We start from the raw sequence: 19,891 nt of genomic DNA, 5'->3' as shown, positions 1-19,891 counted from the left end.
CCGATGACCCCGGATCCCTGGGTGGCGCAGCGGTTTGGCGCCTGCCTTTGGCCCAGGGCGCGATCCTGGAGACCCGGGATCGAGTCCCACGTCGGGCTCCCGGTGCATGGAGCCTGCTTCTCCCTCTGCCTATGTCTCTGCCTCTCTCTCTCTGTGTGTGACTATCATAAATAAATAAAAAAATTAAAAAAAAAAAATAACAAACCGATGACCCTGTCAGGGTACCTGAAAGGAGAGACGGGGTCCTTCTGCCTTTGGGGGTGGCTGTTTGGGGCCTGAAAGAAATGCTCTGTGAGCCTCACGGCTAGTGATCCACATCACCGTCAAGCCACAGAGACAGGGCCAAGTTTGGGCAAGAGTGGATACTTCCCAAGTGGACATCACAACAGGACAATTCTGAAAACACATGCACGCTCTTTTAAGTCAGTGGTCTATGTGACCATGTACGTCAACATATAGTGTTTTCTGCCTCTTGCAACTGGTGGGAAATGTCTGTATATATACCCCATGGACCTCAGCACTGATTCCAACAGGGTTTCCCAGTGTGACATGGTTCTGCTCCTCCCAGGGGAGCTTGGGGCACTAGCTGGGGGCTCCCACTCCATCTGATGAGGTTTCTTTGGCATCCCCAGCCTGCGTGGGCTGCTTGCTGGCCAGCCGAGACTAAGCCAGGGTCTGGCTCATCCTGGAACCTCTGGTCCTCTGATAGGCAGGCTGGAGTCTAGAACATTCCCCACAGTGTGCCCCAGCTGGAGTCCCTACATGTGAGCAAATGAGGAGGAAGAATGGCCCAGCAGAGAGAGGACCACAGTGCTCTGCTCTTATTAGCTGCACCTGGGCACCAACGTCCTCATCTTTCCATGCCATTTCCAGTATATGATAGAAATCCCTCCTGCTGTAAATTGGTGAAAAACCAATCTACGCTATGGCTGTGATAAATACACATGATGCACACTCTCCCTTTCCTAATCAAAACCACTGCATATTGGGAAGAAAAGGGAGGAAACTCATTTTTCTGAAAGTTGGGAAAACCTATAAAGCTATCAATAAATGAAGGGGGGGCGGTGGGAATTTCTAGAAAAAACAACCATTTGCAGTAAGAACCTCTGATAGTTACTGAGCATCAGGAAAAGCACTAAATGCCTCCCCAGATCTCATGTAAGTCTACCACGATCCTAAGTGGTCATGATGTGAAGCCTCCCACTCAAGAAAAGGAGGGTTTTTCATAAACTGAAGTCCCTTGATCGCTTGTGTGAGGGCTCAGAGCTAAACCGTGGCACCAAAGGGTCTCAAGGCAGGTCTTTGGTATTTCATTGAAAAAAAGCCCGTCAAATGGGGCCTTTTAGGAGGAGGACATCTCACATTCACTTCTAGTTCCTCACTGGGCAACTGGCCATGGGGTTGCTGACCAAGCCAAGTGGGAAAAGGGGGCCACAAAAAGCCTTGGGTGGACTCCAACAAAACAAAATCAATCTATAAAAAACACAAAGAGGGGGTCTGACAAAATGAGATGTCAGAGGTCACCGGAGGGGGAAAAAGCAGCACCTTCTTTTCTGGGTGGTACTTCAGGGCAACCCGGAGAGTTCATTCATTCACGGGTTCTCTCTCACCTGGAGTGTGGGGGCAAGGCCGCACCTTCTCTCACCTGGATCCCAGCCCACTATGTCCGACACCTCACTTTCAAGCAGGACAAAGCTGGCTGGATGTGTCCCAAAGGCTCACTGCTCCCTGCAGTCAAGGTCGGCTCCCTGCCTCCACTGGTTCTGTGTCCCCCAGCCTCCCAACCAACGAGGAAGGGGATCCTCAGGACCGCCTCTTGAAGTCTTGTCTCCAATGGTCTCAAAGTCAAAGGACATTCTAAAGATCTTCAGCCAGCAATTCTGGGGTGCAGTAAAGAGAGGTCCACTGGGAGGAAATGCCCCGAATCACCCAAGTGGTCAGCCTCTCGCTCCTAGCTCCTTCCTTACCCACACCCCCAAACCAAAACACACAGGTAAGGTTTTAGGTAGTGGCAGAATGATCTGCAGCTATTGCTGCGACATGGGGCCCACAACCTGTTTTCGCAACAAGCAAGCCAACGGGATCCTGGACGGTGAACACATCTGGATTCTAGGTGCCTCGAGATCCCTTTGTTCTTCCCTGACAGGAAGAGCCAGGCCACCTTGGCCCTCCCTGCCTGACTGATGGTTTTCTTTCATTCAGGCTGGGAAGATGCATCTGGAAGCCTTCGTGTACCAGCGGCCACTACTAAATGGCTTAGTGGCTGCGGCCCTTTGATCATGAGCTGGCTCTCTGACAGGTGTCGCCCGCAGGCAACACAACCACCCTTTTAAAAGGTGGATCCTATCACATGATGATCCAGGAAGGTTCTGAAAGACTCCTGGTTGGTCCCATCACAGGGCAACAAAATCATGTGTAGTTACTGTGCCTAGGAAAAGTTTTACTTCCCAACAGCTAAGTGTTATTACTATTATTATCTCTCTGTAATGATTCTGATGGGGACCCCACCTTGACTTTGTGACGTGGATGATGGTTAGAGCTAGTCCCAACAGTGTGGGGAAGGCAATTAAAGGCAGAGGGGGGAAAAGAAAAGAAGAAAAAAAGAAAAATAAAGACAAGACAAAGCCAAGCACAGAACATATCTTCCACTAACCTTGATTTTTTACTTCAGCAAATTCCTTGTTGTACTCTTCCAGAGTTTCCCTAAGCTTCTGGTTCTCTGTTTCAATGTCATGCAGACGCTGCACTTTGAGCTGGAGCTGCTGCCCGAGGTCCAGCGCGGGCACGGGATCTACGGGACAGGGACACGCACGTCACCCCACTCTAAGCACAGAGTAGACACTTTTCACGGTCATGCAGAGGCTTGAAGCAGGCCAGCTGGGGTGCCCGGGAACTCAGCCTCCTGCTGGCCCCTGCAACGGGATGCTACCACTTGCCAACAGTCAGGGCACCTGTGACCTTGCCATCCCCTGTCCCTCCGCAGAGCCCTGGGCCCTATCCCACAGCTGGCTGGTCAGGGATGCTTCTGTGCGGCTACAAAGGATGAGTACGTAGACTCACCCTCCAGGGCCCCAGCCTATGGACACAACCTGCGCACAGCCAGAGGTACGTGGGGATTTGTCCACTGCTTCAGCATGGTGTGACACTTGGAACATTTCTCAGTCCTTGATCCGACCAACAGGAAGGGGATGCACATGGCAGTGGCAAGGGGAGGAGTCTCAGGGAAAGTCAACCACGCATGCAGCATGGACAGTGTGTGCGAAGGCGCCATAAGCCTCAAGTTTCCAATAATCCTTATGAAGTTGGAAGTTAACACCTGATCCTCGGAGTGTGTCTCACCATCACAAGACTCTGATGGATGTTTTCTCTTTTGGGCCTCACAGCAACTCTAGGAAGGGGATGTGACATGTATCAGGTGAAACACTGTCACATCTCTGTCACACAAGTATAGGCTAAAGCTCTGGGGAGTGTAGTGACTTGCCCTTGGTTTCTCAGCTAGTTAGCAGGCAGAGAGAACTTGAACCCAAAGTCTGTTAACTCCAAGTGACCAGTCTTCCAACAAGGAAGATCCCCTGATGGGGTGGAGGACGTCAATGCAGGCTTCATATGAGGTTACTTTATTTAGGACATGATGGTTCCCCATCACTGTCTTTCTTTCCCAGGGAAGGGTACTCCCGAGGAAGAATTGAGACTTAGCACATGGTGACCTGGCTTCTCACCTTTCTTGAGGCACAGCCTGGGCAGGGTCACACCGGGCCAGCAGGCCAGCCAGCTGGGAGGGAACCATAGCAATCTGCATCACAGCACAGACGGCAGGAGGCCACACCCAGGCTGGTCATGTGTGGGAGGTCCTGTGGCCTACTCAATGTACCATCTGTGATTAGACTGACTTACACAAAACTGTATTTTGACCCAAAATTTGAGACCTTAGACATGGAATTTACAATATTGACTCTCAGTCTCTGGTGTTATTGTTAATTCAGTGTGAAATGGAGAGACGTTAGATGCTCTTCTGGTGTCGATCTTATTTTTTCTTCTTCTGCCTAAAAGGCACTCATAGTCCACCTGCTGGGTACCCGTGGAGTACTTCTAGAATGCTCGGGCCCCATCAGAGTGGAATACTCGAGTCCACCGGGCTTAGGAAAGATTACTGAAGATATTTCTGGTATGGACGCCAGTATCACTTGTGAGGTGGCTGCAAAGATTTAGTCTCTACTTGAGGAATGCTAAACACCAAGCCCAGTGGATCAACAGGGGTATATATTCAAGAGCTCACTTAATTTTCAAATACCAGAGTCATTAATTTTTCAGACCACCCTCAGTTTCTGGAAGTGAGGGGAGATCTCCCATGCCTTAGTCAGCCAGTCCGCCAGGAGCCAGGAACTCTGTGCGATGCCAACGTCTCTACAGAGTTTACAAAAGGCAGGCGCTGGGATATATCCAGTGCAACCAATGGACCTGCGCGTGGGGCTTAACACAACACTGCCCGTCACATGACAGCCCTGGCCGCTGGGCATTTATTCTGGGTGTATACACAGTTTATGACTACACCGCTTTCTCATTTGTGGCTTTTCATTATTATTTTAATCAGCATTAAAATATTTATATTAAATTAGATTTCAAAAGCTATTTTGGGGAGACGATTCCTTGTAAGTAGGGGTAGTAATAACACCAGAGACCGAATTTCTCAGAACATTCCAGGTGTGGGGTTTTCGTCCTGTTTTTTTTTTTTTTTTTTTTTTCATTTCAAAACTCTTTCCAGGGTGCCTACCTTCCCCTTTCCAACTCCACCTTCTTTACCCTTGTCCCTGTGGCCTCACACTGGACAACCAGCCTGAGGGAAACAAACAGTATGCCCAGGGCCTCCTTCACCTGGAACTTCCATCAAAACTTGACACCGAGGTTAGGGAAGCATCAAGGAGAAGGAGAACCACTGTACTTGGATAAAATTCTATTAACATTCACGCATGTGGGCTTTCTGGTGTGACTGCCAGTACAGATGATATTTTTAAAGAGCTAAGCTAGTGTACTGCCCTCTCCATCCCTAAAATTTCTGTCGACAACTTTTCTATTCCATTCCTTTTAAAAGGCCAGGACCCACAGCAGACCTGTGTCTGCTTTGAATAAAAAAATTGCTTCCCTCGTTGGATTCAGCCAGGAACTCAGTGACATATAAAAATAACATGCACATTATCAAGTGAATGGTAACTAGACCTTTAGACAAAATTTCAAAGCGTTACATTGTAAATGAAAATTCTGGCAATCTCATAATTATTCATTAGGCATGTATATTTAATTTAACACTATTAAAGGTTAATGCCTAAGTAGCAAAACTGGTCACAGAATAAAGAATGAACTGAATGTTCAAACATCTCTGTGCATTAAACTTCAAACTTTACTGCAGTACAGTTGAATGACTAGACGCCTACAGCATTTGAATATTGTTTTGGATTATGTAAAAGGCATTGCTAAAGTACCTCTTAGGCTTAATTTTTATTACTTGTATTAAAGGAACAGCTAATTACCACATGACAATATAATGACTCTAGCATGTTTGGGCCAGAGACCAAAACAATGACTCTCAGCCCACCAAACTCCAACATGCCTGTGAATCTAGGGGAAATCATGGCCTTTTGTCTCGTTAATGACTCTCGATGCCCTTAAACCCCACACAAGTATTGCGGGGTCTCATTCTGAATGTCACAAGCCTCTGACCTCGGCAGTTCAATTAGGGAACCACCTAGGGGAGGCCAGGGCACACACCTGTGCAAGGAACAGGAACACACGAAATCCTGCAAACCTGTCTCCCTTGCCTCCTCCAAGTCAACATGCTTTATTATCAGTTTCATCCACCCAACGTGACAAACTTGCAAAGTGTTTTACAATCATCTGATAGTTAATTCCTAAAACACTCTTTGAGGCATTATATAGCGCTCATTACGCAACACAAGCCTCGGAACATAATTACAACAAACAACAACAATACCATCACCTGTATTTATCCGGCACCTTCTCCTAAGTACATGTAACATGACCTCATTAATTCTAGCCGTCACAGAGGTCAGGGGAGGGGGTCCTGGCATCCCACCCAGGGACAGGGGGATGAGAGTCATCGGCGAGGCACACAGGCACACGCTATTCTAATTAAGATTTCTGCTTCCTGAACCAGCAGCCAACTAAATAATACCATCTCTTCAAATACTAATTTAAGAAGTATTTGCTATGCATCTCTCTGCTCGGGCAAGGCCTGGGTCCACTGGGAAGGACAATCGGCAGAATTAGCCAGGACCAGACTCATAGTAGAGATAAGCCAAGTTCACAGATGACCAAGAGAAAGCAAGGAGGGCCACAGTGAAGATAGGATAGGAAGAAGCCCACTCTCAGATGGAAACAATTGGCAAAGGTAAACTTTTTTTTTTTTCTTTTTTTAAGAGGAGACAGAATTTAGGCCCATAGAGACTGTGGGGGCAATCAATCCTTGTGGAAGACGCAGCAAGTCGGAGAACAGGATGCACGGAAGTGCCAGGCAAGGCCAAGAGAGCACATCAATCTAACTGCCATCGCCTATGTACGCTGTATGACGTCAGGACTGTTTTAGGTGCTTGGGGTGGGGGACATTGAGGGTGAAAAGACAGAAATCCATGCTCTCAAAGGCTTGACATTTTACTGAAATGAAGGAAACCGATAAAAAAGCAAAACTAAACAAAATACTTTAAAGTACTGCCAAGCAGCAGTAAGAGAGGAAACAGGGTGTGGGAACGGGGAATGAGCCCTGGAGACAGATGGACAGGGAGGACCTCTTGGAAGAGGTGGCCCTGAGATTAAGATCTGGGTGGCAAAGAGGACAGACTCTGAAGCTCTTGACAGAGGGAAGAGCAGTGCAAAGGCCCAGAGGTGGGTGTGAATGTGGCATACTCTAGGCACAGAGAAAAAGCCAGGAAGGCTGCAATGAAGGTAAGAGAGAACCATAAGCAACACAACATCAGTGACTGAGGTGAGGCCTGTGCTTAAGAATCTAAAGAATATGAACAAAGTTAAGGAGAGATGTAGAAGACATCAAGAAGAATCAAAGTGAATTCCGGATCTGAAAATACCACATCTGAAGTGCTCTGCTGGTATGCTAAGCAGCGCATCAGTCTCATAAAAATACATTTGAGTCAAGTTTGTATTCAGCTCTACTCCTGGTAGGAAAACCCACAGAGAAGAGGACCCTTGCAAGGGCCATTGTGCCTCGAGAAGCAAGCAAGTTGCAGTACTTGAACCAAAAAAAGGTTTGTTGGTTTAGTGGCAAAGTATTTAAGAGTTTTAAGCTTAAAGATGAGTTGCGCAATTTTCTTTTGAAAAGTTAAATGTTCCAAATTAGCTGCCCTGTTCTCTGATGGCAGATGGCTATCAGTAATATGCTGCTTGGCAGACATTTTTGAAAAAAGAAACACACATATCTATGTCTTTGAAGTAGACGTGATGTTTTAATACTGGGTGGGGGGAAAAAACCACTTCTTGAAAGAAACTCAGGCTATAGTGATAGCAGTTTGAAAGCAGACATTTGGAAACATTCCCATCAACATCTAAACGTATGGGCAGGGACCCTGGGTGGTTCAGTGGTTGAGCATCTGCCTTTGGCTCAGGCCGTGATCTGGGGATCCTGGATGGAGTCCCGCAACTGACTCCGGAGGGAACCTGCTTCTCCCTCTGCCTATCTCTGTCTCTAAATAAATAAATAAACTTATGGGCAAAAACAATGTCCTTTACAAAAATGTCTCAATCACTAAAAATTACTGTAAAATTCCAAAGAAACAGGATAATTGGGGGTGGGGTTGGGGAATAATAAAAAGAGAACCAGAAATGACAAGAGATAATGGGATTTAGTTGACAAAGACTAAATAGCTATTATAAGCCTGTTGGAGGACTTAAAGAAAAATATGAACACAATAAGAAGAGAAATGGAAGATACAAAGAAGAATCAAGTGGAACTCTAAAGCTTGAAATACAATGTTTGAAATGAAAAAAAAAAAAAATTCCCTAGACTGGCTTAACATCAGATTAGACCTTACAAAAGGAAAAAGATCAGTGAATTCAAAGACACTTCACAGAAACTGTCTGAATAGATAAAAAGTTACTCAAATCTCAGCAACCTGTGGAATGGTACCAGGTGATGAAAAGGGCAAGGGGTACATTTGAGGAAACAGTAGTGAAATATTACAAATTTGGTAAAAGCTATCAACCTAAAACTCCAAGAAACTCAACAAACTACCAACAAGATAAACACAGAACACCAATAAACACGATCAAATTGTTGAAGAATAAAAAGGCAATCTTAAAAGCTAAAGAAAAGAAGCCTTGTTCTATACAGAAGGAGAAAGATAAGACTAATTGGAGACCTCCTGTTGGAAATAAAGCAGGTCAGGGGTGCCTGGGAGGCTTAGTCAGTTGAGTATCTGACTCCTGATTTTGGCTCAGGTCCTGGGATCGGGCCCTGTGTTGGGCTCCCTGCTCAGCAGGGAGTCTGCTTGAGATTCTCTCCCTCTTCCTCTGCCCCTACCCCTGCTCATACTCTCTCTCTCTCTCTCTGATAAAGAAATAACTCTTAAAAAAATAAAGAAAGCAGGTCAGTCCTGAGAGAGAAAGAAAAACAAACAAAAATCCTCAACAGTTTTATACCCAACAAAAATACCTCAAAAATGAGGCTGACGTTGGTTTTGCTTCCTTCAGGTGAACAAAAGCTGGCAAAATTCACTGCCAGTGTACCTATGCTATAAGAAATTTTAAAGTAAATGTTAGAGATTGAAAGAAAATGGTCCAGATAGAAACCTGGATGGGAATGGAAGAATAATCAATACTGGAAAGGGTATACATATGGGTAAAAATAAAATAATATTTTTCTCATTTTTAATCTCCTTAACAGGTAACTGATGTTAAATGTTTAACATTTAAAATGTTAAATGTTAAAATGTTAAAAAAAAGATTTTATTTATTTATTCATAAGAGACAGAGAGAGGCAGAGACACAGGCAGAGGGACAAGCAGGCTCTCCATGGGGAGCCTGATATGGGACTCGATCCCAGGACCCTGGGATCACACCGAGCCAAAGGAAGATGCTTAATCACTGAGCCACCCAGGTGCCCGATAACTGACTAAAAACAAAAACAGTAGTGCTCACATCAGCAGCACATATACTACAGCTGGAATGGTACAGGGAAGATTAGCATGGTCCCTGCACAAGGATGATGTGCAAATTTGTGGACTGTTTCATATTTTTTTAAGGTGAAAGAAAAAAACAAAAATAGTAACAATGTATTTACTGTAGGGTTATAACACACCTAGAAGTGTAAGAAGTAAACAAAATCTTTTTTAAAAATAGATTTTATTTATTTATTCATGAGAGACAGAGAGAGAGAGAGAGAGAGGCAGAGGGAGAAGCAGGCTACATGCAGGGAGCCTGACATGGGACTTGATCCTGGGTCTCCAGGATCATGCCCTGGGCTTAAGGCAGCGCTAAACCACTGGGCCACCCAGGCTGCCCAATAAACAAAATCTTAAAAAAAAAAAAAAAAAAAAATATATATATATATATAGATAGATAGATATATATATATAGATAGATATTTATATATATATAAATAAAAGAAAGCTGGAGCACCTAAATCAAAATCAGACAAAGGAAACTCTAGGACATGAAATATTACTAGGGATAAAGAAAATCATTGTATAAACTTAACCAAATCATTGAGGTGCCTGGGTGTCTCAGTTAGTTAAGCATTTGACTTCAGCTCAGGTCATGATCTCAGGGTTCTGGGCAGGGAGTCTGCTTCTTTCTTTTCCTCTCCCTCTGCCTACCGTGCTCATGTGTGTGCATGATCTCTCTTTCAAATAAATAAATGAAATCTTAAAAAAAAAAAAAAAAAAAAAAGAACCAAATCACTGACAAGCTATAACAATCCTAAAGATACATATACCCCAAAACAAAGCTTCAAAACATGAATCAAAAACTGAAAGAACTAAAAGGAAAAAAAAAGTCTACAATAATAAAGACTTCAAAACTGTTCTCACTAATAGGACAACTAGATATAAAATTAGTGTGGATACAAAAGACTTGAACAACACTATCAACCAAATTGACCTGATTGCCATCTATAGAACACTCCACTCAACAACTACAGAACATGCATTCTCTTCAAGTGCACATAGACACTCATAAAGATAGAACATATGAGACCATAAAACAAATCTCGATAAATGTAAAGGAACAGAAATCATACAATGCATTTCCTGCAAATACAACAATAAATCAATGACATAGCCCCCCCACCCCTACGTTAAGAAGCTTGAAAAAGAAGAGAGAATAAAACTCAAAGCAAGCATAGTTAGTAAATATAAGAACAGAGAGTAATAAAACCTAAATGGCAGTGCTGGGGGTGGCACAGATAAGGCAAGCAAAAGCTGTTTCTTAAAAAAATAATCATCAAAATAGACAAGCCTCTAACCAGAATGATCAAGAAGAAAAAAGAATCCACAAATTCTAAGATTCAGGAATGAAAAAGGAGGTATCACTACACATATATCCTACAGATATTTGAAAGATAACAAAATATTATGAACAACACTACACCAATAAATTGGATAATTTATATGAAATGGGTCATTCCTTGAAAAACTACCAAAACTGACTCAAGAAGAAAAAAAATCTTAATAGTCTTATAAATGTTAAAGAACTTAAATGTGTAATGAAAAACTTTGCACCAAAGAAAATGTCAAGCCCAGATGGCTTCACTGGTGAACTAGAGAAGTTTTAGAGAAGAATAATAGATATCTTACACACAATAATAGATATGGTGTAATATAACATTGATATTATAGATATCTTAAACCAACTCTTTCAGCAAATAGAGAAAGAGGCAGCACTTCTCAACTCATTTATAAGACCAGGACTATCTTGATACCAAAACTCAATAAGTACATTAAAAGGGGGAAAAAAAACTCAAACAAACAAAAGACTACAGTTCTATATTCCTTATGAACTTAAATGTGAAAGTGCTTAATAAAATATTAGCAAAATGAATCCAGTGAATTCTAAAAAGCACAATACATCATAATCAAGTTGAGATTTATCCTAGGAATACAAGGCTGTATTAAAATTACACAATCAATCAAACAATTTCACTGTACTAAGAGAACAAAGGAGAAAAATTGTATGACCATCTCAATAGATGTAGGAAAAAAAACTGACAGAATTTAGTATCTATTTATGACAAAAACTCTTGGCAAACTAGGAATAGTAGGGCATTTTCTCAACCTCATAAAGACTGTCTACTGGGCAGCCTGGGTGGCTCAGTGATTTAGCACCACCTTCGGCCCAGGGCCTGATCCTGGAGACTCGGGATCCAGTCCCACGTCAGGCTCCCTCCATGGAGCCTGCTTCTCCCTCTGCCTGTGTCTCTGCCTCTCTCTCTCTCTCTCTCTCTCTCTCTCTCATGAATAAATAAATAAAATCTTAAAAAAAAAAAAAAGACTGCCTACTAAAAACCCCACAGCTAACATTCTTAACAGTGAAAGATTGAATGCTTTTCCTCAAAGTTGGGACCAATGCAAGATGTCTGCTTTCACCACTTCTATTCACTGTTATACCTGATGTCCTAGCCAGTGCAAAACAAAACAAAAACAACCAAGAAAAACAAATATTTGACATTACAGGTTGGAAATAAATGTGGATACAGGAAACTTCAATAACATTATCAACCAATCTGACGTAACTGGTATTTACGGAACATTCCATCCGACATCTACAAAGTACACAATCCCTTCAAGAGCACAAGGAACATTCAAGATAGGCTATCCTAAGGAATCTACAGAAAAACTTTGAGAATAATAAGTGATTTTGAAAAGGATACAAATATAGTATTATATAAAAATTAACTGCATCTCTATATAAATGTGACAGATGGAAAAGAAAATTATAAAGAAAATACTATTTACTATAGCATCCAAAAACATAACCTACTTGAGGATATACTGGATAAAATATGTGCCAGGCTTGTATGTTGAAAACTATAAAATATTGCTGAGGGAAGTTACAAAAAACCTAAATAAATATACCATGTTTGAATTGAAAGATTCAAGAGTGTTGTCAATTTTCCTCAGATTATCTACAGAGGAACCTTGATTAAAATCCTAGGAGACATGTTTATAAAAACTGACGAGTTAAATCTACAATATATATTGAAATTCAACTAGCTAAAGACAATTTTGAAAAAGATCAAAGATAAACGATTTATATTACCTAATTTTAAGACTGTCACCAAGATGTGTGACATTAACAGAAGGATAGACACAAACACTTGACGGATGAGCACTGGGTGTTATGCTATATGTTGGCAAATCAAACTCCAATAAAAAAATATACACACACAAAAAAGGATAGACACCCAGACTGATGAAATAAAATAGATGATCCCTTTTATTAAAAAAAAGAGGATCTAGAACAAAAAAATCTCACATAATGTCCATTAATTTTCAATGAAACTCGACACTAACCTCATATCATATATCAAAATTAACTCAAAATGTATTATAGGCCTAGAGGTAAAAGATAAAAATTATACAACTTCACTCAAAAAATATAAGAGAAAAATTATAACTTAAGCAGCAATTTCTTAATACACAAAAAGCAAAAAACATAGTAATTATAGTAACTTGAGACTTTATTAAAATAAAAACTTATCCTCATCTGGGGAGAAAACATTTGGAATGTATGTATTTGACAAAGGACTTGTATCTAGAATATATACAAACTCACAACTCAGAAGTTATACAACCACCATCTATTGTTTCAATAGGCAAAAGATTTTAAACCCCTTATAAGTAAAGATCTAAGAATGATTAAAAGAAGGCACATGACAAAAAGAGCATCATCAGTCATCAGGAAAATGTAAACTAATATCACAACAAAATACTATACACTCACTATAGTGTCTAATGTTGAAGAGCCTGCCAATACCAACGGATGGAGAGGACGTGGAGTAACTGGAACTCCCACTGGTTTCTTACTGGGGGATAAAATGATACAATTGCTTTGAAAAAACAGCCTTGTAGTTTCATATCAAGCTAACCATGTGCCTACCCTCTATGTCTCAACAGTTCCAGTCCTGGGTATTTAAATCGTATGTCCACATCATTATGAATGAATGAATTCATCGTTATGAATTCACCGCTCACAAATGCTTTTATAGCAGGTTAATCACAATAGCCTTACGTTGGAAACAACACAAATGTCCATCATAAATAAGCCCATTGTTATATTCTATACGGTGGAATCCCATTCCACAATGAGAAGGAAAGGACTCTGATACAGATGAACGACAAAGACAAATCCCCACACACCATGCTGAGGGGAGGAAGCCAGAACAGAAGAAAGTACATAGCCAGCGACTCCATTTATGTGAAAGATCAGAAATGGCAGATCTAATCAAAAGCCACAGAAAACAGATCAGTGATTGCTGGGGTCTGGGATCATCAGGGAACTTTTGAGGCAATGGAAATGTTCCATATCCTGATTGTGAGGGTGGTCACACTACCAAATTGTACACTTAAGATGGGTGCATTTTATTGGATGCAAATCATGCCTCTATCAAGTTGACATTAAAATGTGATTTTTTTTTCTTGAGAGCAGAAAGTTTTTTGTACTGCTGATACAATATAAATTTGAAGTCACTTTTATTCTTCATCACATCTTTTTAATAATGTGATTTATAATGTATTTAATGCGTTTCTGTAATTACACATGCATATCATTTAAATAAGTCAATACGTAAGCATATGCTGGGGGTATGAATTCAAGACTTGGGGTACAAGAACAAGAGTAGTCTGGAAACCACTGACTTGGACCCATCCAGCTGCCATGCAAAGGACAGACAGGAGAAGGGAGATGAAAGGGGGTGAGCCCGGTTAGGCGAGAGGTCATGGTGGCCTCGGTGAGGCTGGTAGTAGCATTTGGGAGGATAACATGAATCAGAAGATACTTAGGGAGAGAATATAAATGCAGAAAAGAAAAAGGCTAAGCAGAGTCTGGGATCTGCCCACATTCAGAGTCCCACAAGGAAGAGGCTGCTGTGCCGCTGGGGAAGGAGGAGTATAGCAGTGGGTGAGGAGGGATCAGCAGGCATAACTGATTCTGGGAGTTTTGCTGTCATGGGAAGTAGAGAGCTGGCCTGTGGCTGGAACATGTCACCCTCCTCAGATCACATGTACTTTCTCAGCCAAGTGCGAGGCACGTGGAGATCAGGATGGAAAGAAGGAATGAAACTGAACATGGATGAAGAAAAGGAGGATAAGGTTGGGGCCAGTCTGTGCTCTTTAGACTTTGTGTAAACTGCCACACTCTGGTCTTCATTCCTCTTGTTTTGGATTCTCTGGGCCACCATAAAGGAAGTGCTGGCACGCTCTGATAAAACTCGACACTCTTGGCGAGGGACATTCTAGAAGGAAGAGGATGCCGCTGGACTTCATGGAGAGTACAGGCTGGGGCCGAGGTGTGCTGGGGAGGGTGTGGACAAGCGAGTGGTGAGCTGCCTCTCCATATGCAGGACAAGGACTGGAAAGAATGACCTCGCTAAACCAAGCCCGCGTCTGTGCAGAGAGCTCTGCGGGTGGTGGGGCTGTCCCTGCCTTTGGAGAGGGAAAGTGGCCCCTGTGACTGCCATCCCTGCGATGACATCACAGGGAGGCAGACGCTACTTTTCGCCGGGGCACTCTAGGCTAATGTAATCATTCGATTACATAATTAACCCAGCTGTCTCATTAAGAAAATCAACTGGAATTCAGGGCATAATTAGTCATACAGCAATTAGCATGCTGATGAGCAACTGATGAAAAGCTGTCTAGATATCAAGTATGCCAGGACCACCCTGGTTACGGCAGAGGGGGGAAGAGGCGACACACCTCCCCATGCAAGCAAACCCAGGATTCCCAAGTCCCGGCTGGCGAGTTCCCAAGCTGTGTCGAGGGACTGAGAAATGGATGGGCAGGGAGAGCCCAAAGGAGAGGCAGCACATGAAAGTGGTGGCCAGCACCCAGACGCCCATCTTGTCACGTCTGTCTATTTTTAAAATGTAGCTAATTGCCCAGCCAGCAAACCTTTGGTTGTAAAATGAAGAGGCTCATCAGGCCCCAAATTTGAAGCTGATCAATGAGTGTTAGAGGAGCTACCTCCCTACCTGGTTTACAGCTTCCTCAGCATGGGGCAGAGCATCACCGTCCCTGATCCCTAGTCCCCAGGCTGCTGTGGGAACAGCTAGGGCCCTGCAACCAGTTGAAAGACAAGAGGGTATGTGCAACCACAACCTTCATATCTCAGCCCCAGTTCCTCTTCTGTCCCATTAGGGTGCTGGCGGCTGCTTCTTGTGTGTGAATGAAAATGTTTTATGAAGGCAAACTGAAAATGTGCAAAGGGGATCCTGAGGTTACAGAGTTCTCTCTCTCAGAGGGGCCTGGGCACTGGCTTGGCTGTCAATACCAGGAGATCTAGAATACATGGACTGGAGCAGCCTCACAGGATCAGGCTGGGGTGACCACATCCCTACAGTCTTAAAAAATGCCACCAAGGAGCACAAGCCCTGGTACAAGAAGCAAGGGGTCTTTCTAACTAAATCCTAAGATTTCATTTCTTTTTTCCAGGAGTCTTGCTGTTGGGAACCTTGAGTCGGGGACAGGCTGGGAAGGAGGGACCAGATTATTATTGTCTTCCTATGGAGGAGCATTAAAAAGCAGTTCTCAAAAATGATGACGTTCTACTTTATTTCTGGATCCTCAAATGCTAGGCGGCTGGGGATATTTACTAGGGCAGGTTTTCCTGAATGCAAATTAAAACCTCCCAGAGGAGCACCTTGGAGCAGGGGTATTTTTGAGTGGGTTCTGAAAATGGAGCGGCCTCTCTTCGGGTAGCTTTCTTTCAAGACTTCTGCAAACTAACACCTCTACTTACACCTGCAGGCTGGTTATTCCACGGAAATAAAGCGAGAGCGGGCGGTCATGAAACATGAAGTTCTAGCAGTGTTTCATGAGTCAATGAATATTTTATATCACTGGTAATGTGCTTCCTCAGATTTAAATCTTAAAATAAACCCTTCCAGGCACTGCCTTTGTGTTTGAAGGTTTTCTATCTGTAGGACCTAAACCACATCTTAGCGAGGAGGGCCACAGACAGAGACAAGAAGGCGATGGGAGCTTGCAGAGAGGCTTTTCTGATGAATCTATACCAAAGCAGAGAGGCTGTAGCACCTGATGCACAGGTGGGAGCTCCACCCACTTTGTCTCTTTTTCTCCTTTTGAAACTTCAAAAAAATACCATTATCAAGATGCTTCTGAGACAGGAAAGTCATAGCTGTGTTTTACACAAATTGTTAAGGGTCTCAAAAACACTCAACTGACTAATGCTTACATTCTTATCTGTAATCCACCAGTAAGGGCTATTTAGAAACTAAGATCGTGATTATTTTCCTGATTTATGCTCCCCCCTCCAATTGTACAGATAAATACATGCTCATTGTAAAAAAAAAAATCTGAAAAGTATTAAGAAGCAAGAGCAAGTCACCCACGCAAAGTTAATTCCTGGCAGATTATGCATACCATTGTAATTTTGCTCAGAATACAGTAACATTCCAGCTATGCAAAAGCCTTTAAAGAGGTCATTCTAGAATATTTCCAGCTATTGGAGAGGATCACACTTTAAGAGCTGAGACCTTTATTTCTCCTTTCATTAGGAGGAGGGATGGAGGCTGCCTGTGTAGCCTGTTTAAGTATGGGGAATATTTTCTCAAAGGCTGTGTAGTCTCCCACCACCCAAAAAGGAAACCACCCAAGGGCCAAGCAAGGGCCAAAGCTCAACTGCATTTGTACCTTAGGTGCGTGCTCCAGGGCCTGGCAAAAAAACACACTACCGGGAAGTGCTGGCCAAGGTAATGGGTTATAGGGCTTCTTAAACAGCATACCTTGAACTTCTTCCTACACGCTCAGGATCACTGTTGTTGACAGATATTCACTAACTTGGCTCTCACCCACAAATACAGATGCCCATGCGGAAGGACACTGGCCTTGTGAGGGACCCAGTGGCAGAGGGACTTCCCCTCTGGGCAGGGGGCCTCGCCTAGGTGTCCTTACCAAGTCATGTTGTTGGCAGTTGGCTATGATGCTCTTCTTCATGAGGCTAATCATCAGCAAGTAGTAAGTACAAATCTTGATCAAAGGTGTATTAAAAGAAATAAACTTAAATATGTCCAAGTTTAAGACACTTCTATATGTTGACCACAAACATTATGGATACAAAATCCATTTGTGATGAAACTGACAGATGAAGTCATCTCAACTAATGTAGTAAAATCTACTAACTTATTTATGAATCAAAATGTAAAACTCCTTTCCTATGGCCATGACACTGACAACAAAGGCAAAGGCCATTTTCAATTAACACAATAATCAGAGATGATAATAGAAGAGAGGTTAATCCTCCCAATGGTCTGTTGGTCTTTCAAGATTTATTTATTTTATAGAGTGGGGCTGGGGGCAGAGGGAGAGGGAGAATCTCAAGCAGAATCCCCTGATGAGCTCACAGCCAGATGACATGGGGCTCAATCTCATAACCCTGAGATCATGACTTCAGCCAAAATCAAGAGCTGAATGCTTAACCGACTGAGCTACCCAGGTGCCCTTGTTGGTTCTCCTTTTAATTAATGAACCACAGGGAACCATGTAAGTAAGTCCTGAAGGAAGTAATGCTGTGCCCACCAGGTCCTGGCAAAGGCTGTCCTGGTTACCTTCCTCAACCATCCACTCTACCTCCTTCATGCAGCTGAAATCCAACCATTTTCCTCTAATTCTACTCCCGCCATCTAAAACCAAGTGACCTCATCTCTTCCTCCCCATGTTCCCCGAAGTCAGGATGACTTTTTTATTATGCTCATCTGATAGTGTCTTTTTCTGCTTACAAGTCATTCCTGGTTTCTCTGTTAGATGAAGTCTAGAATCTTTCACATAATCTACCAGGCCTCTGCCTGGCTTTGCAGCAGGTGACCACACTGGTGTGTGCCCTTTTTGGGGCATAACTATTAGCAGGGCCCTCTTGACTAGTGACAGTGTTTTGGTTTAGATGACATCGTACTTGGCCACTCTTGTCACTGCCAACAGCAGCTGCCCGGGATCCTGCCCAGTCCTTTCTGATCTATACTCTCCTGCCCAATGGACTCTGCCTCCAAAATACTTGTCATACCTATACTGTATAACTATGTGTGTGATTACTTTTAATACCCACATTCCCACCACCCTCTGAGGTCCATGAAAACAGGAAGCTATCTGGCTGATTAGCTCCCGATTCTACCCCTGCGGCTCAGCATGGTTCCTAGGACACAGGGAAGGGCAGTTTCTGAGGTGCTGACCAACTAACCCCATTTGTGGGGGAAGTCACAGCAGTGTGGAAAGGAAGCATGCTTTGGCTGAAGTAAGCAGGATATTCCCAATAAAAAGCATTTTAAAATATTCTCAAAACTGACTATAAAATGAAGAACAATCTGGTGGCAAGTGAGGAAGAAGGTAAATATGAGGGTTTTAACTACTTTACCTGTTTGAAGGACTCATCAGGACAATTCTATATTTAAATGTTTATTCAGTATCTTTAATATGAAGGAGCTTTGGGGAAGAGAAATAGCAGGATTTGGGATTTGGGATGTGGAAGATGAGCAAGAGGGAGGAGCAGCCAGGGCTCAAATGTTTCTTCTCCCTCAGAGCCGAGTCACACCACTGCCAGAAAGGAGGATGGGAGGGGAGCATGGGGTGGACACAGGGTGTGCAAAGCTTGGCACGCCAGCAGAACAGCTGTTAAACCAAGCACAGATTCTGAAGCACATGTGCCGGGCTGCTAAACCCAGAGTGCTAAGTGTCATATAAATGTTTATGTGTCCAGGTAAATCTTTATAGGAGAACACTGAACCAAAAGGAGAGCCCAGACAGCTATTCCGCACTGCTACAACTCAGTACATGATATGCTCCATTCTCTTGCACTCTGGGTTAGAATGTCCAATATGAACAATTAAAGACTGCAAAACCTCAGAAAGCATTTTGAAAAAATGATCTGACCCCAATGTATTCATTTAACCAGTACTTGTAGAGTTTCTCTATGTGGCAGGCATCGGGGTGGACACTAGGAAAATAAGGACAAGACCACATTGCCCCATCTCTCTGCTGGGCCCAAAAGGAAAACAGCAGAGTACCAAGTAGTTACGACAGAGACAGACACAGGGTGCTGGGAGGGTGAGTGAGTGAGTGAGTGAGTGTGTGTGTATTAAAGGGCTAAGCCAGACCTGGGAGGCCAGGTAGGAGGGTCTCAAGTCAATTGGGGTGAGTAATGTATCAGCTGAGATGGGGCCTGGCCTGCCGGCAGGGTAGAAACAAATCTATTCCTATAAGCACAGAGACTCACTCTGAGATACTGCAGACACAAGGGGGGTGGCCTGAACTACAAAATGGAGAGCAGAAGCTGGGATGGAGAGAGGTGAATGGAATAGAGAACATTCTGGAGGCAGAATGGCCAGGACTTGGTGACCCCATGCTCTCGTGTGAGCAGGTGGGTTGAAGGTGGTGCTGCTTGCTAAGAGAGGCAAAGCAAGAAGGAGCTGGTTTTCTCTGGACACACTGGGTAGCTTCGGGGTGCACATCAGTCATCCCAGTGGGTGTGCCTAGGAGCTACTGGATATGCAAACTGACACTAAGGAGTTAGAACTGAGCCGAGATTGAGCTATAAGAGCCACTAGCATGTCCCTTGGTGACTTCTGCTGCTGAGGACTCCAGGGTGGCTCTGTGATGATGCACCCCTCGGGTCATGCAACATATCACACCCGTGGTATGCCAGG

General features: G+C 43.4%; 1 protein-coding gene and 1 non-coding gene across 17 annotated transcripts in view; one reads left to right on the top strand and one right to left on the bottom strand.

Annotated features, from left to right (window-relative positions):
• Positions 1–19,891, bottom strand: part of CUX1 (cut like homeobox 1) — a 363,980-nt gene that overhangs the window by 147,004 nt on the left and 197,085 nt on the right. For all 16 annotated transcript variants that reach the window (XM_072837352.1, XM_072837353.1, XM_072837345.1 and 13 more), the window contains one exon: positions 2,654–2,791. In XM_072837352.1, coding sequence (XP_072693453.1) covers positions 2,654–2,791 — 138 coding nt within the window. The remainder of the gene's footprint in view (positions 1–2,653; positions 2,792–19,891) is intronic.
• LOC140639294 (U6 spliceosomal RNA) lies at positions 9,152–9,258 on the top strand. The gene has a single exon (XR_012036065.1). It is a non-coding gene; the product is annotated as a U6 spliceosomal RNA (small nuclear RNA).

Source organism: Canis lupus, chromosome 8, assembly GCF_048164855.1.
Source record: "Canis lupus baileyi chromosome 8, mCanLup2.hap1, whole genome shotgun sequence".
Lineage (NCBI taxonomy): Eukaryota > Metazoa > Chordata > Mammalia > Carnivora > Canidae > Canis > Canis lupus.
Note: the sequence above shows the minus strand (reverse complement) of the source record. Positions and strands in the feature narration are given on the sequence as shown.